Here is an 18,135-nt window from a genome sequence, read left to right as displayed (position 1 = left end):
GTCTTCTCATAGAAGAGCAGAAGGTCTTCTCATAGAAGAGCAGAAGGTCTTCTCATAGAAGAGCAGAAGGTCTTCTCATAGAAGAGCAGAAGGTCTTCTCATAGAAGAGCAGAAGGTCTTCTCATAGAAGAGCAGAAGGTCTTCTCATAAAAGAGCAGAAGGTCTTCTCATAAAAGAGCAGAAGGTCTTCTCGTAGAAGAGCAGAAGGTCTTCTCATAGAAGAGCAGAAGGTCTTCTCATAGAAGAGCAGAAGGTCTTCTCATAGAAGAGCAGAAGGTCTTCTCATAGAAGAGCAGAAGGTCTTCTCATAGAAGAGCAGAAGGTCTTCTCATAGAAGAGCAGAAGGTCTTCTCATAGAAGAGCAGAAGGTCTTCTCATAGAAGAGCAGAAGGTCTTCTCATAGAAGAGCAGAAGGTCTTCTCATAGAAGAGCAGAAGGTCTTCTCATAGAAGAGCAGAAGGTCTTCTCATAGAAGAGCAGAAGGTCTTCTCATAGAAGAGCAGAAGGTCTTCTCATAGAAGAGCAGAAGGTCTTCTCATAGAAGAGCAGAAGGTCTTCTCATAGAATAGAATAGAATACGAGAATGTTTCTCATGGAAGAGCAGAAGGTCTTCTCATAGAATAGAATACGAGAATGTTTCTCATGGAAGAGAAGAGAAAATGGTCTTCTCATGGGAGGTAAGACGAGATGATATTCTTATAAAAGGTAAGGAGAAAAGAAGAAAGTTGAAGATAATAAGAAGGTCTTCTCGTAATAATGAAGAAGAAGAATGTCTTCTCGTTGAAAAAAGAGTGTCTTTTGAAAGATGAGAGGAATGGTTTGAATAGAAGATAAGAAGGTGTTCTAAGAAAATGACGAGTTAAAGAAAAACGTCCAGAAAGGTTTCTCTTTAGACCATCAGAAGGTCTCCTCTCTCAGAGGGTCTTGTCATAGCAGTACCGATGGTCTTTCATAAGAGCATTATAGTATCTTCTCTAGAAGACCTGAAGGTCTTGTCATAGAAGGGTTTAAGATATTGTCAAGAAAGGCCAGGAGGTTAATTCATAGAAGACCTATTAATAGAATATCATTTCGAGGTCCTGCGTAAATTGAATTTACATATCCTTCAGAGCTTTTCTAGTTACAGAAGACCCCTCCTCTATTCATGGAAGATCCTGCAGACCTCTTCTGTACATAAAATTTCACTCGGACGTCATCTATAGTTATTAGACACCACCTCCATCCTCTGGTGCAGAGTAAAGGCATAGTCCACATTGCCAATCATAAATTTTCAAAACAAAATTCTTCAACATTTTCAGATTCCTGAGGCGAAAATATGGCAAAATGTCTTGGAATGTTGGCAAATTATTTGGAAATTAATAACAACAACTGCTCAACAGCAATCACAAAATCAATGAGCGAGGAGGCCGCATCAGATATCAGCAACAAAAACAACAACCCCAATAATAATGATGTTCATGCTGATGTCTATTGACCAATAAATTCCAAAAGAGGCTAATTAAAACTGCATTAAGAAGACGGCAAACGTCAGGTGCTGCAAAAATAATAACATTCGAACAGCAAAAACAACAACACCGAACACTGCCAACGAAAGTGTAACGTTTTACTTTTCGTTTCGTTGCGAATACAAACACCAACAACAAAAACACTTCAATGCTTGCCGAAAGCCCCACCTCCTGGAAAACAACACGAAAAGCGAAACATTGTAGAATGTGTTCAAACATTGGCTTGATTTTGATTTTATTAATCGCTTTATTTGGTCCATGTTTTTACAACGTCAATTGCCTGCAACAGCAGCAGCAGCAGCAGCAACAACAACAACAACATCAAAATAGTACTACAACAACAAATAAACTCACAAGTGCCGGACTGCAAGGTGGTCATCATCATCACCATCCGCATGGAGTAAATATTTCGACTGATGACGTCGCCGACGATGACGACGGCGATGTGGGTGATTTTGAAAACAATTCATGGCACGCTTCGAATACCACACACCAACCTCATGCGGCTTCGGACGAAAGCTCAAGCGCAACGGGCGGTGGCCACTTTATTGATATAACACGGAAACACCAAATCCACTACAACGGCCAGTTGGTAAGTGATATTCATTTTTCATTTTTTTTGAGTTTTCTTTTCTCTGTTGTTATTTTTTTTTTTTGGAGAGCTAGCTTATTTTAATAACATTTCTTAATTTTTATGAGTTGGAAGTTTTGAGGGTAATTTAAATATTCTTGCGTTTTAAATTTAGTTAACTAATTAGGCAACATTCAAAATGTTTCGTATTTTGGAAAAAAGTGTGTGGTCATAAATTACACAAGATTAGGTTGTTGTAAAAGATAAACGACCTTCAATTTTCAAAATTCCTCACAGATAGTAAATGTTAAAAAGTATTTCATAGATGGAAGCCTACGGAAACGTCTTACATTGATATTAGATATTCGAGGCGGCCTATTGTAGATATAGGGCCTTCAAATAGATTTCTGTTAAAAAAAAAAAAAAAAAAACAAAATATCAGCAACATGTCTTCTATAATTTATAAAGCGTTTTCAGTACACCAGAATCATTTCTCATAGCAGACCGATAGGATTTCTTCTACTTCTTCAGAAAGACTAGAATCTTTCGCTTTGGCTTTGAACAGACAACATTCTTATAGAAGACAATAGTTCTTCTAATCGAGGCGTGGTAACCTGAAGAATTTATTTAATAAAGACAAAAGGGTTCTTTAACGGAACTTCTCAATAAGACTCGTAGGTCCCCCTTTAGGGGGAAGGAATAAATTCTCAGAAGTCCAGAGTCACATAGAAAAACCGGAGGTCTTTCTCTCATGGAAGACCATCGAAGAGCAGAATGTTTTCTCGTTGCAGAGGAGAAGGTCTTCTCCTCGAAAAGCACAAGGTCTTCTCTTCGCAGAGAAGAGGGTATTCTCATCGACGAGAATAAGGTCCTTCCATCGATTATAGAAAGGCCTTATCATCGATGTTGAGAAGATCCTTTATAAGATTGTCGCCTAAACATCGAAAAGAAGGTTTTCTCATCGACGGGGAGACGGTTCTCCCATCAAGGAGTAAAAGTTTTTATCATCGAAAAGAAGAAGGTCTCCTTACTGCAGAGAAGAAGGTCTTCCTATCGCAGTAAAAAAAGTCTTCTCATCGAAGAGAAAAAGGTCTCCTCAACGAAGAACAGAAGGTATTCTCATTGAAGGTCTTCTCGTCTTCTCATCGAAGAGAAGAAGGGTTTTTCATCGAAGAGAAGAAGGTCTTCTCATCGAAGAGAAGGAGGTATTCTCATCGAAGAGAAGAAGGTATTCTCATCGAAGAGCAGAAGGTCTTTTCGTCGAAGAGAAGAAGGTCTTCTCATCGAAGAGAAGAAGGTCTTTTCACCGCAGAGAAGAAGGTCTTCTCATCGCAGAGATGAAGGTCTTCTCATCGCAGAGATGAAGGTCTTTCCACCAAAGAGAAAAAGGTATTTTCATCGCAGAGAAGAAGGCCTTCTCATCGAAGAGAAAAAGGTCTTCTCATCGCAGAGAAGAAGGTATTCTCATCGAAGTGTGGAAGGACTTCTCATAAAAGGGAAGAAGGTCTTCTCATCGATGAGTAGAAGGTCTTCTCATCGAAGAGAAGAAGGTCTTTTCATCGAAGAGAAGAAGGTATTCTCATCGAAGAGAAGAAAGTATTCTCATCGCACGGAAGAAAAAGAGGCATCTCACCTCAATGAAGGAGGTTTTCTCATGGAAGAAAAAAAGATCATCACGACGAAGAGAAAAGAACGTTTTCTTTCCAAAGAGAAGAATGTCTTCTCGTTGAAGAAAAGGAAGTCTTCTCGTTGAAGAGAAGGAGGTCTTCTCGTAGAAGACCTTTCATCGAAAAGGGGAAGGTCTTTTCATCGAAAAGAGGGAGGTCTTTTCAACGAAAAGAGGAAGGTCTTCTCAGAGGTATGTCTACTTATCGTAAAAAAGAAAGCCTTCTCACAAAAGACAAAAATGACATCCTGTAGAAGAACTGAGAGTCTTCTTATAGATGAACAGCCAGAAGGTCTTCTCATAGAAGACAAGAATTTTTATTGCACACCATAAAGTCTTTTAATAGAAGATCTGAAGGTCTTTTTACAGAAATACAGATGGACTTTTCAGAGAATACCGTAAAGTCATTTGACAGAATATGGAAGGTCTTCTCAGAAAAGACTAGAAGGTGTTGTCTTTAAAAAACAGAAGGTATCTACTTTATATGACAAGGAAGCGCTCACCTAGAAGAACCAAATGCCCTTGCTTCTCACAGAAGGACAGAAGATAAAGCAGGTTTTATCAAAGAAGACCAGAATATCGTCTCCCAGAAGAAATACCAAAACATTTTCTCTTTGCAAATAAAAAGGCTTTCCATACAAAACTCTAAATTTTTCCCATACCAGGTGGTCTTCTCACACAAAAGCAGAATGTCTACATACGAAAGATCAGAAAGATTTTCTCATGCAATATCAGAACGTCTCCTATTGGAATATTGGGAAATCTTTCCACGGAAGACCAAAAAGTTTTCCACACCAGATCAAAATATCTTCTTATAGGAGAACAGACTATTTGATAGCTTTTTTATTGACCTGTTAAAGAAATGCTATAAATTATAATACATCTCCAGTCTCGCTATTTGCGTGATCTGTCTCAATAAGTCTGTGTTTCATGAATTCAAATGTTTTTTTTTTTTTAACTTAAAGCCATGTCCATAAAAAACTCTCATTGTTTCGATTTGTTATTCACCCAAGAATGTATATCCCTGCTTTTTGAATAACGTTTAATTTGAAACTCATGTAAATTACTCACATTCGAGCTCAAGTGATCATATTAAAAGACTACAAATCAATCAAACTATTTGAAATATGTATTGAATGAGGAGAGCGCCACACAACATAACATTGTCAGTCAGTCAGTCGGTCGGTTAGCCAGGCACCCAGTCGAGCCTCTGTGCTCACCATCACGACTGGCTGGCTGCACAACTGACTGTCAATGATGCAAATCAGATGCCAATACCAGTCAGGCAATCTGACTCACGTGCCACCGCAATTTAACATAGATTTCCATTTGTCTCCCCCCAACAATGCGTCCAAAGAGCGGAGCCACAGAGGTTGAATATCTATGCCACCAATCGAACATAGATATTGTAACAAAAACAAATAACACGATCAAAGATTTCAATAGAGCAAAGATCATGAAAAGAGTTTTTGTTTTGCAGCATGACAATGTAAGTGCTAAAAGTGGGTAGGTACCGAAACGAGGTTCGAAATCGGAAGTTTATTAGTATGGACTGTGTTCATGGAATATTGGGTATAATTTGGCTAGTTTGGGATAATTATTGTACATTGAATATTTTTGAATAAATAACATTTACAAATAAAATTTTTAGTTTTGTTACGAAGATGGTTCCATATTCTTACTACTACAAATAATAATCGTGGATTTCAAAAACTCCGAAATAGCTTGTAACACAATTTTCTATACCCCCTCATATGTGAAAAATAATTTTTTTATTGTTTTAGAAAAAAAATCTATGTTAGGGTTCTGTTGGCACACCCTAGAGACATTTGAACGTCAGGGTTAAGTGCAAAAATTTCAACAGTTTTCTGCATTTTTAATTCTTCGATTGTTTGCAATAAAATAAAAATGGAAATATAATTCAAAATAATTTTGTATTGTTATCTTGACAAATACTGAATAATTAAATTAAAAACTCTGAATTGAGGTGTTGCATTTAATGACAATATAATTATTGGTTTATTGGAATTACTCAACACTGTTAATAACGATACTAAAGAGGACTAAAATTGATTGGACCTGAAAATAGCATTTTTAAAGTCGGTACTATAAAAAGTTTTTTGTTGGGTTAGAAAAGCTTTTTTCGAGGATATATTTTCATTTAAGATCTGAATTTCTTATAACGGAGCAGAAGAACGTCATCTCATAGAAGAAAATAGGGTTTTCTTCCGAACTAGGATAAAATCTATTGTAGAAGACCACACGAAAGTCATCTTAATAAAATGGACCAAAATGCCCCTTACAAGAAGCCCAAGGTCGTCCCATAAAATGCCAAAACTGTCTTACTATTAAAAATAACATTGCTTTCTAACTCAAAACTAATAGTTGATCTCATAGAGGACCAATAGCTTATCTAATTGTGGGGCTGAAGGTCTCCTCAAAAAAAATCTTACACAATGCCAGGCGTCCTGCACATGAAAGACCGAAGCAGAGAGAATTGGTTGGGCTTTATTTTAAACGTCGGAAGGTTTCTTCATCAAAAGACTGGGAAGTATTTCGAGAACTTCGCGCAAAAGATTACAGAATCGTCTGATAAATAGACAAAGGCTTTTGCAAAAGGCCTTCTCATAGAAAAGCAAAGGTCATCTCAAAGAGGACCAGAAAGTCTTTTCATAGAAGAACAGAAGGTCTTCTCATCGAAATCCAAAAAGTGTTTTCACAGAAGGCTAGAAGGACTTTGCACAGATGCGAAGAAAATCTACTTACAGATGATCCCCTTAGAAGACCACAAGGTTTTCTCTAGATGAGAGAAAAGTCTTCTCTTGAGGAACAAAAGGTCTTATTTCGAGGAGAGCAAAAGGACTTCTCATAGAAAAGCAACAGGCCTTCTCATGGAAGAGCAATAGGTCTTCTCAAAAAAGATCAACAATTCTTCTCATAGAGCCGAAGGTCTTCTCGAAGAACAGCTTAAGGTCTTCTCGAAGAAGAGCTTAAGGTCTTCTCGAAGAAGAGCTTAAGGTCTTCTCGAAGATGAGCTTAAGGTCTTCTCGAAGATGAGCTTAAGGTCTTCTCGAAGAAGAGCTTAAGGTCTTCTCGAAGAAGAGCTTAAGGTCTTCTCGAAGAAGAGCAAAAGGTCTTCTCGTAGAAGAGCAAAAGGTCTTCTCGAAGAAGAGCTTAAGGTCTTTTCGAAGAAGAGCTTAAGGTCTTCTCGAAGAAGAGCTTAAGGTCTTCTCGAAGAAGAGCTTAAGGTCTTCTCGAAGAAGAGCTTAAGGTCTTCTCGAAGAAGAGCTTAAGGTCTTCTCGAAGAAGAGCTGAAGGCCTTCTCCAAGAAGCCCTAGAAGACTTCTTATAGAAGAGCTGAAGGCCTTCTCCTAGAAGACCTAGAAGTCTTCTTTTAAAAGGTTTAATGGTCTTCTTTTAGAAGGCCTCGAAGTTTTCTCATTTGAAGACCTGAAAGTCTTCTCAAGGAGAAGACCTGGAAGTATTCTCATAGAAGACCTGGAGATCTTCCCATAGAAGACCTGGAGGTCTTCCCACAGAAGACCTGGATGTCTCTCCATAGAAGACCTAGAGATATTCTCACAGAATACCTGGAGATCCACAGACCTGGAGGTTTTCCCACAGAAGATCTGGAGATTTTCCCAGAGAAGACCTGGATGTCTTCCCAAAAAAGACCTGGAGGTCTTCCCACAGTAGGTCTTCCCTGGAGGTCTTCTCATAGAAAAACTGGAGCTCTTCCCATAGAAGACCTGGACGTCTTCCCATAGAAGACCTGGATGACTTCCCATAGAAGTCCTTGACGCCTTCCCATAGAAGATCTGGACGTCCTCCCATAGCAGATCTGGAGGTCTTCCCATAGAAGTTATTTTATAGAAAACCTGGACCTCTCTTGATAGAAAACCAAAATGTCTTCTCTTAATTTCTGACTATTCCATATTTCTATCATCGCTATAACTAAGGTGGAAGTGGGTTATATCGCTCCACTCCTTCTTCTTCAATTTTCAAAATTTTCTACTACCATGTTCATTATAGGAAGCGAAGTGAGTATCCTCTGTTAAACAAACCTCATACTTCGTATTAATTGTATCACGCTTATGTCAGGTGCGAAAATGTCCTCACAAAAAGTCGTGCTAATAATTGTAATACTAACAATAAAAATAGTTACAATAATATTTTTTTATTATTGTTATAATTCAGATAATTAACAACAGCGACTACAACCTACTCAACAATATCTGAATTATGGGCAACAGAAAATTATCAGCAAATATCTTCAACTTAAAACCATTCATTACCCCACGTCTCAACGCCACTGCTACTTGAGTTGCAATTAAATCGCAATCATTTCTTTCTTATCGATTCCGATTTTAATGTAATGTCTTAATTGCAATCGAAGACTGATAGAGTCATTGTGACACACCGTCAAATAGTCAATCCACTAGAAAATCAATTGACCAGATTGCGCTTGTTGACAATTATTTTGCCATGGCACTTCAGAACTATTGACCATTCCGCACACGTGTCGTGTCGTATCGTTGCTGGCAAACTGGCTATGTCGTCTTGTGTATAAAGTGCAATATTTCCATTCACGTTTGCTTTTATTTTCCAGTTTTATTCTCACTAGCACCGTCTAATGATGCCTAGTATTATTATCAGTATTTTTGCTATTATTGTTTATTGTTATTGTTTATTTGTTTGTTAAACGATTGATAGATTGCGTTTCAATTGAACGCCATCGCCATCATCTTCATCCTACACCGCCGAGAGAGATATTGATTGCAACAAATTGTCGGTTGCAAATGGACCATAGCAAATGCATAACAAATACTTTTGCCCGGGGTCGAAGTTGTGATTTGTGATTGCGCTGTACACTTTTTTTAAATCAATTATTAATTGTTAATAAAAAGTTATTGCTGAACTGGTTACTTAACTCGGGCAATAAATAATAAAATGTGGCGGAAGCTATCTAATGCAAAAGACAATGCAAATGCAACACGTTGTTTAGAATCGCTCATATGCAAACACCGGCGAAATATGGGTGATGAGAGTGGGTTGGTGTGACTAAAACTAAAATTGTATTAAACAGACCAAAGGATACTGAATTCCAGCATAATTAAATAAGTATTCTATGTCGATTTAGCGATGTCCGTCCGTCTATCCATCTGAGGAAATCACTCCAGTTTACGAACGAATTGAAGTAGGTTGATAAAATTTTACTCAAATGTATATTATGTCTGCAGTACCTTTGGTATTGAAAATGGGTCACCTTTTTGCATAGGTCCCATATAATGGTACCTCCCTGTTTTCGGTATTTTGGTGATTTAAGCGACATTATTCATCGGAATAGTATACAATTTCGTATTTAAAGTTCCAAATGGGTGCTTCAGTCAATGAACGAAAATTGTCTGTGCAGGTCCAAGCCTTTCTATAGCCCTTCACAATGGTACCTCGTATTAGATACATGAAAATTGTCTTCTAGAGGTCCTCTCTCTCGTATAGAAAATCCGGAGATCCTCTCTCTCGTATAGAAAATCCGGAGGTCCTCTCTCTCGTATAGAAGAGCTAGAGGTCCTCTATCTCGTATAGAAGAGCTGGAGGTCCTCTATCTCGTATAGAAGAGCTGGAGGTCCTCTATCTCGTATAGAAGAGCTGGAGGTCCTCTATCTCGTATAAAAGTGCTGGAGGTCCTCTGTCTCGTATAGAAGAGCTGAAGGTCCTCTATCTCGTATAGAAGAGCTGGATGTCCTCTATTTCGTATAGAAGAGCTGAAGATGCTCTATCTCGTATAGAAGAGCTGAAGGTCCTCTATCTCGTATAGAAGAGCTGGAGGTCCTCTCCCTCGTATAAAAGAGCTGGATGTCCTCTATTTCGTGTACTAGACCTGTAGGAACTCTACCTCATTAAGGAGACTTGGAGGTCGTACAGGTCCTTTATCTCTTTTAGAGGACTTTTTAGTCCTCTATCTCGTGCAGAGGACATTCTAGTCCTTTATCTCGTATAGATGACTTTTGAGTCATCTAGCTTCTATAAAGGACTTTTCGGTCATCTATCTCCTATAAGGACTTTTAAGTCATTAATCTCCTATAGAGAACCTTTAAGGTTCCTTATCTCGTATATTTGACCCCTAAGACACGTATTGAAGATCTGAAAATACCTTATCTCATAAAAAGGATCTTTTAGTGCTCTAACACGTATAGAAGACCTGGAGAGCTCTTATCTCATATTAAGACCTCGTATAGTATACCTGGAAATCCATTATCATGCATAGAGGACCTCGAGGTCCTTCACCCTCCTTATCTCGTAAATAGGATTTTGAGGTCCGTTATTTTGTGCAGAAAACCTGGGTATGCTCTATCTCGTATGAAAGACCCTAATGTAGCAAATCTGGTAACCCAGGTAGAAGACATGGAGGTACCTTCTCTCGTATAGAATACCTGAATATATATCGGCCATTGCGACGCGGGTTTCGATTAAGTCGCTTATTTACTTTCCGAACCATTTCTTCTGATGTTGCTGTTTTCTTCCGTCCACTTCCTTGACGTCGGGCTACGCTGCCAGTATCACAAAAGATTTATTCACATTTAAATGCTTTCCAGCCAAATATAAAAAATCACACTGTCACGCTTGAATTCCATCACGAATAGCATTTTTCTGGAAAATGCTCACCAAAATACTTTTGTAAGCTTGTAAACAATATAATGAGCTGTCACTGGAGTAATTTTTAAAAGCTGTCCGGCGAGTGGCTTAGAAATGACTGCAGTCTGAAGTTGGTTGCAGTTTTTTCATCTCACCCTGTACTTTAATACACGTGCATCAATTTGTAATACCAAGAATGCAACATTGCCTTGTGTTTGTATCCCTAATTCCGTAAGCTGTCTTCCTGAGCTTCAAGAGTAAGGAAGTACATAGAATTATGACAAATTTTGATATCAGCAGAAAACAATAGAAGATGAGTTCCAAGACTAGAATTGAGATACAAGTTATCACACATATACTACTGAACTGCATGGAAAGGTCGTTGTGCATTGAAAATGCATAATTTTTTGTTGATTCCAAAGAAAACATATGTTTGACAATAAAATATGCACGTTCAGCAAGTATCATGACAAGGCAAATCATATCTCCTTTAAACGTTTCTTTTCGAGGCAATATTGAATAACTGAATTTCAGTTTTTTTTGGTTTGAGTCGGTTAAATATTCTGAGATTCCAATTTCATGCAAAAAATCACTTAATTTTCATTTTTGATGGATGGTTGGCCTGACAGGCAGACAGTCAGAAGCTACTATCAACAATAAGCTGCTAACGACATTAAGCGATTTTTTTGTTTATTTTCATTTTCATGACGGAATGTTTATGTTTTGAGTCATTGACATGAAAATCACTTCGAGCCGGTCATTTTGCTAACTGGCTCGCAGGTTTTGTGTCTCTCTTTTTTTTGCGGCAATTCAATTACTGTTCTTAATTTAATTTTGTAAAACCAAGTATTATTTATTGTAGTTTTGTTCGAAAGAGTAAAAAAAATAAATTAAAAATGATAAACATGCAAAAAATAAAAACAAAATTAAATCGTACGATAATCACCTGTTCGTTGTGATGGCAAGCAATATATTCTCAAATGTGTCCAGTAATGAAATATTGTTTCGCTTTGCGTATTCAAGCAATTATTATGGGTCAAGACTTTTTTCTACCCTAATCGCAACTGGTTTTGGATGCAGTAGTTTATACACATTATTAGTTACAGATTTATGTGTCGCATTTAACAGCTCACCATTTCAAGCATGACACCCTAACCCCATTATCTGGTTCTAAGCTATCAAAGTAAAATACTAGGCCAATTAATAAATGGTATCAGCATTAAGTTTTCACACATCAAAACATTGACATCGATGTCAGCTTCTTTAATAAAACATATATTCTGGGCTCTTGGGAAGACCTTGAGGCCCCTTGGGACCAGTAGAAAACGTTTAAAAAAGATATTGCCCTTTAGAAGATCCAAAAAGACCTCGTTTTTGATCCTGGGGGATCTTCTCGAATAGAAAAAAAGATCCATCTTTAATAGAAGCCTTGGAGGTCTTCTATCTCATATAAAAGAGCTTCTATCTCCTATAGAGGACCTGGAGGTCTTCTAGCTCGCATAGAAGACCTGGAGATATTCTATCTATATCGTATAGAAGAGCTTGGAGCTGTTCTATCTCGTATATAAGAGCTTGGAGCTCTTCTATCTCTTATTGAAGAGCTTGGAACTCTTCTATCTCGTATAGAGGAGTTTGGAGCTCTTCTATCTCGTATAGAGGAGTTTGGAGCTCTTCTATCTCGTATAGAAGAGCTTGAAGCTTTTCTATCTCGTATAAAGGAGCTTGGAGCTCTTCTATCTCGTACAGAAGAGCTTGGAGCTCTTCTATCTCGTACAGAAGAGCTTGGAGCTCTTCTATCTCGTACAGAAGAGCTTGGAGCTCTTCTATCTCGTACAGAAGAGCTTGGAGCTCTTCTATCTCGTACAGAAGAGCTTGGGGGTCTTCTATCTCGTATAGAAGAGCTTGGAGCTCTTCTACCTCGTATAGAAGAGCTTGGAGCTCTTCTATCTCGTATAGAAGAGCTTGGAGCTCTTCTATATAGAAGAGCTTGAGAGAGTATAGAAGAGGTTGGAGCTCTTCTATCTCGTATAGAAGAGCTTGGAGCTCTTCTTTCTCGTATAGAAGAGCTTGGAGCTCTTCTTTCTCGTATAGAAGAGCTTGGAGCTCTTCTTTCTCGTATAGAAGAGCTTGGAGCTCTTCTTTCTCGTATGGAAGAGCTTGGAGCTCTTCTTTCTCGTATAGAAGAGCTGGAGATCTTCTTTCTCGTATAGAAGAGTTGGAGCTCTTCTTTCTCGTATAGAAGAGTTGGAGCTATTCTTTCTCGTATAGAAGAGTTGGAGCTCTTCTATCTCGTATAGAAGAGCTTGGGGGTCTTCTCTCTTGTATAGAAGAGCTTGGGGGTCTTCTATCTCGTATAGAAGAGCTTGGGGGTCTTCTATCTCGTATAGAAGACCTGGAGGTATTTTCTATCTCCTAGAGGAGAGCTGGAGGTTTTCTCTCTCGTATAGAAGACCTGGAGATCTATCATATAGAAGACCTTGTGAGGCTTCAATTTCATATAGAAGACCTGAACTGTCGTATATTCCCTATAGAAGACCCTTAAGGCCTTCTACTTCATATACGATTTCCATCTCGTATATAGATCTTTTATCTCAAAATGTATTTTTAAAACACTTTTGAATTTTTGTCTGAAAGGGCTGATGTGTTTCCTACGTATACAAGACCATGATTTTATATAGCCTGGATACCTTCTTTCTTCTATAGAAGGCCTGATGGGACTTTTATATGGTATAGAAGACCTGGAGGGCTTCTATAGGGTTTTTAAGGCCTGGAGAACTTCTATCTGGTATTGAAGGCCTGGAGAACTTCTATCTGGTGTTGAAGGCCTGGAGTGATTCTATCTGGTGTAGAAGGCTTAGAGGTCTTTTATATCATATAGAAGTCCTGAAGGTTTTCTATTTTCTATACGATTTCCGTCGGGTATATAGGTCTTCTATCTTGTTCTGCATTATGTAAAATTTATTTTAAAATAACTTTTCCATTTTTGTCTGACATTTTTCATAATTGAGTAATTTTTTTGGGCTTCGATACCTCTGCCAGTTTTAGTCACAGTTACACTTTGATTTTAAAGTGGTTAATGATAACCCCCTGAACAACCAAATCCAATTTATGCCGACACTCCGTTTTTATTTTAACAACCCGGCGGTTAGCACAACGTTTATTACATAACGATTATAATTTGAATATTTTTTGGTCGAACACCACAACAAAAACAATGAGCATGAAAGCATTAAATAATTTCACTTAATTTCTTTAATATGCTTACAAAAAAAAAAAATCACCCCCGACAATTTTTGTTGCTGTTGTTTTTTTTCGCTACTCCAGTTTGCTCAAATTATCCAAAAACAATGGAAAACTGGTAAAGAAGACTTCATGTTTAGACAAATTATTATGTGAAATACAACATAATTGCGTTCGGAATTGTAATGAGAAATTGTTCAAATGTCATACGAGTATAGATATGTATGGTTGAGGGGGAGAGATATAGAGCAAATGGTGGTAACTAACAAAAGGTTTGAAATATATAAACGGCTGCAAAGGAGTTAAAAATTGTAACACTGAGTCTCAACTAGAAGAAATCGGATGAACCTAAACCATTAAGGATTTTTAGAATGTCTTTTATTCGTCATAGAGGGCGTGGAGGTCTTCTAGGTCATAAACGAACAAATAGACAGATTGGAGATCTTGAATGGAGACCATAGAAAGTCTAGATTTCGTCTATAAGACCTGAATGTATTCTACTTGCGACCTGGATGTCTTCTACTTGAGACTTGGATGTCTTCTATATGCCGTCCTAGTTGCTTTTCATTTGCCATAGATGACCTAGAGGTCTTCTATATGCTATAAACAGATTGGATATGCTTTCTGGCTGGATGCATTCCTTATGGCATGAACGATTCTATATGCAAAAGGCGACGTGGAAGTCTTTTATGCCAATATTGAGGACGTGGATGTGTTCATAGGTGACTTTAAGGACTTATACATCGTGAGAAGGAAAAACTGCAACCAACTTCAGACTCCTGTCATTCCAGTGACAGCCTATTATATTGTTAACAAGCCTATAAAAGTGTTTTGGTGAGCATTTTCCAGAAAAAAAGTTATTCGTGATGGAATTCAAGGGCGATAGTGTGATTTCTTTAAATTTAACTGGAGAACCACAAGTGACTATCGTAAGAGCACTCCAGCAATTAAATGTGAATAAAGCTTCTGCGTATCGTACCATCGATTGTTACCGTGATATTGGTAGCGTAGCCTGACGTCAAAAAATCGACGAAAAGTAAAGAAGCGTGAGCTGAACATATCGCAATATTCCATTTGGCAATTATTGAAAAATGATCTCGGGGTAGAGCCATTGAAATTCCAAAAAGTGCAAGAAGTAACACCGCAAAATAAAAAAGAGTTATTTACTTGCCAAAAAGGCCGCCATAACAGCCGATGGTCGCTCTCCGCTCATATTAATCGACGAAGGCATCAGAATAAATTTCGAATATTATCACGAAAATGTTCTGGAGGGTGTATTAAAGCCTTGGCACGCAAACATTTTGGCCGCAGACCTTGGACATTCCAACAGGACTCAGCACCATCGCACTTAGCACGCGCCACCCAGGAATAGTTACAAAATGAGGTTCCTCGTCTTATTTCCAGCGCACAATGGATACCAAAGTCTACGGATAACAATCCGTTGGACTATTGTGTCTGGAGTATTTTGGAAGGCAAGGTTGGCACTGAAAAGTACCAAAGTGTCGATCACCTCAAGCAAGCGCTGCATCTGGAATGGGCCAAAATACCGCAGAGCAACATTCGGAGTGCGTGTGACGGTTTCATTGGCCGTTTGAAGGCCATAATTCGTGCTAAAGGTGACCAATTCGAACAACTCTAAATGTAGCCTAAAATTTGATGATATTTCCGACATTTCCGACAATAAAATTAAAAAATCAAGTAATCAAAGGTTATTGCCTGCAACACTACTATATGTTAGAAGTCCCTTTATATCCAAATCCATTTTGGAAGATTTCGCTTTTGAAATTATTTTACGGAGCACTGCCCAGATATTACCCTTAGCATTTTGACCAGGGTCATTTTTCCAATATTTACGCACTCCATCGTGCTGTTAGTTGCAGCTAAATATAATCCAATGGTCATCCAAAATGCTAGAATTCTTCCCTGTTGTTAACTCTCGCCTCTGGCGTGTCGATTGGCTTCAATTATGTGATCAGGAAAATGTTTCTATTTTTGGTTCGTTTAGCAAGAGGGTCCTCTGTATCTCCAAATTTAGACTCATCTATATGATTTGCTTGTCTACGATATTTGGCTATATTCGCCTGTAAGTTATTTTCAGCGTTTCGATAGAATGGAAATGTTGGTATTTGTTCACACAAAATTTCGTCTATTTGTGACTTCGCCGTTATTAAAAATGTTCGCGGTTTAATGGAAAATTTTACTTTTATTTAACACAAATGCTAGGATCTATTTTATTCACTAAATATTATCCGATGACCATCAAAATTGGAAGGCTTCTGACCAGTCCTGAGCTCCAGCCCCATGCTTACTTCCGCGTCGATTAGACTATAACTGCACCTGTAGAACAACTTCAACATCAGGAAATTTTTCAGTTTTTGGTCTATTTCAACACCTAAATATTATGCAATCATCTCCAAAAGCAATAGGCTTCTATTCTTACTATAACCCCACCTCCATTCAATTCGTGAGGATCGGGCCATAATTGCGACCTGTAGAGTGATTACAAATTAACATAGACAGACGGGGGGACGAACATACATAGCTAGATCGACTCAGCTCGGCGAGATAGAAAGATCCATATATACTTTCCCATGTGGGAAACCAATATTTCGAGGTGTTACATAATTTTTGGCCCAATCAAACTTATAATACCTCCAACACATACAGGGTTGCCCATATTCGACGGACCCATCTGGCAACGCCATAACTTTTGACAGAGATGTCACATCGCTTAATGACATACCGCGTTTGAAGCGTCAGTCCAAGAAGATTTTTACCATGAACCAATACACACCATGCGAGCGCTCTGAAATAGTTGAAATTTAAATTCAACAGAAGAAGTCAATTGTGAAAACTCAACGTGTTTTTAAAACATTAAAAAATGTGAGAAGTGCGCCTTCTAAAAACACCATTAAGTGTTTATACGAAAAATGTTCTACTGGTAAAGCTCTTTCTAATCCGAAGAAGCCATATAAAAGTCGACCAAGGCGATCGGCCGAGAATATCGCTGCCGTACGAGCCAGTGTTGAGAGGTCCCCAAGAACATCCCAAAAACGCCGTTCTCAGCAGTTGGGCATGGCTCGGTCCACTTTACAACGGATTATTCGCATTGATTTGCATTTGTTCTCGTACAAAATTGAATTGACGCAAAGAATGTTGCCCGCGGACAAGCCTCGTCGATTGGAATGGGCCCAAAGAGTCATCGAAATGGCTGAAGATGACGAGCAATTTTGGTACAAAATTATAATGTCCGATGAAGCCCATTTCACATTGAATGGGACCGTAAATAAGCAAAATTGCCGTTTTTAAACCACTGAAAATCCTCAGGAGATTCAAGAAGTGCCTCTTCATGACGAAAAAGTCACAGTTTGGTGCGGCGTTAGTGCGAAAACGGTCATTGGGCCGTTTTTCTTCCAAAATGAAAATGGCCATGCTGTTACCATCAATCCGGAGCGTTATCGCGACATGATGACCACTTTTGTGATGCCAATTATTCGTCGAAAGCGTATAAGGCAGTTCTGGTTTCAACAATCGATTTTTCGAAGAATTTGTTTCCGGGCCGTTTGATGTTGAAAAGTGGTTATTTGGACCGGCCACCGCGTTCGCCCGATTTGACGCCGCCTGACTTCTTCTTGTGGGGATATTTGAAGTCAAAGGTTTACGTTAACAAGCCAAGGACCGTAGAAGAGCTCGAGGACAACATTCGTGAAGAAATAGCCGATATTCCGGCCGAAATGTTGGCAAAAACGATGGAAAATGCAGCAAAAAGGGCACAATACGTCATCAACGCCAGAGGCGGCCATTTGAGTGATATCATATTCAAAAATTGATGTAAACAAATCTACTTGGAACAAATTAAATGATTAACATTGCCAACCGCCAAATTTTTATTTTTTTCTTTGATTTAAAAAAAAATCATGGGTCCGTCGAATGTGGGCAACCCTGTGGTTTATAAATTAAGGCGTTTGACTCTGTTGTAGTTTTTTATCTCACCCTGTATGCTATAGACTGACTGGAGGTATTCCATGTGCTATAGAGCTGGATATATTCTATATGCCTGAAAATCTTCCATATGCCAAAGATGACCTGGAAGTCTTCTATACGACATTGAAGACTAGGAGGTGTTATGGACAACATTAGCGACCTTATGGACTTATATTTGCCATAGACGACTTGGAAGTCTTCCATGTTGAAAACCTGGAGATCTACTTCTGGACGACTTGGAGATGTTATATATGCCATGGAACAGAGCCATAGAAAATCTATATTTCGTCTATAGGGCCTAGACATCCTCTATAAGACCCGAATGTCTTCTACTTCCCATAGTAAGCCTGTAGGTTTTACAAACTCCATTGAATACCTCAATATAGCCCTAAAATCCAATAGATTATGTAATTTCAGGTAGCTTGAAGCGTTTCACAATATTTGTTATTCAATATTTGGGACACAAAGAAAATTTCTTGTCATATGTCTCTCAATCTTAGCTTCAAATGCTTGGTTCAAATTTGATTCGTTAC

The 18,135-nt window shown here is 38.4% G+C and overlaps 1 protein-coding gene across 2 annotated transcripts in view; it reads left to right on the top strand.

The window, feature by feature from the left end:
* The window catches only part of LOC131801381 (uncharacterized), a 65,214-nt gene that overhangs the window by 9,363 nt on the left and 37,716 nt on the right, over positions 1-18,135 (top strand). For both annotated transcript variants that reach the window (XM_059119985.1, XM_059119984.1), the window contains one exon: positions 1,299-2,097. In XM_059119985.1, the coding sequence (XP_058975968.1) occupies positions 1,654-2,097 (444 nt within the window). In that variant the 5' untranslated portion in view covers positions 1,299-1,653. The remainder of the gene's footprint in view (positions 1-1,298; positions 2,098-18,135) is intronic.

The sequence above is a fragment of the Musca domestica genome, unplaced genomic scaffold (genome assembly GCF_030504385.1).
Source record: "Musca domestica strain aabys unplaced genomic scaffold, Musca_domestica.polishedcontigs.V.1.1 16, whole genome shotgun sequence".
Lineage (NCBI taxonomy): Eukaryota > Metazoa > Arthropoda > Insecta > Diptera > Muscidae > Musca > Musca domestica.
This window is presented reverse-complemented; position numbering and strand designations above follow the sequence as displayed.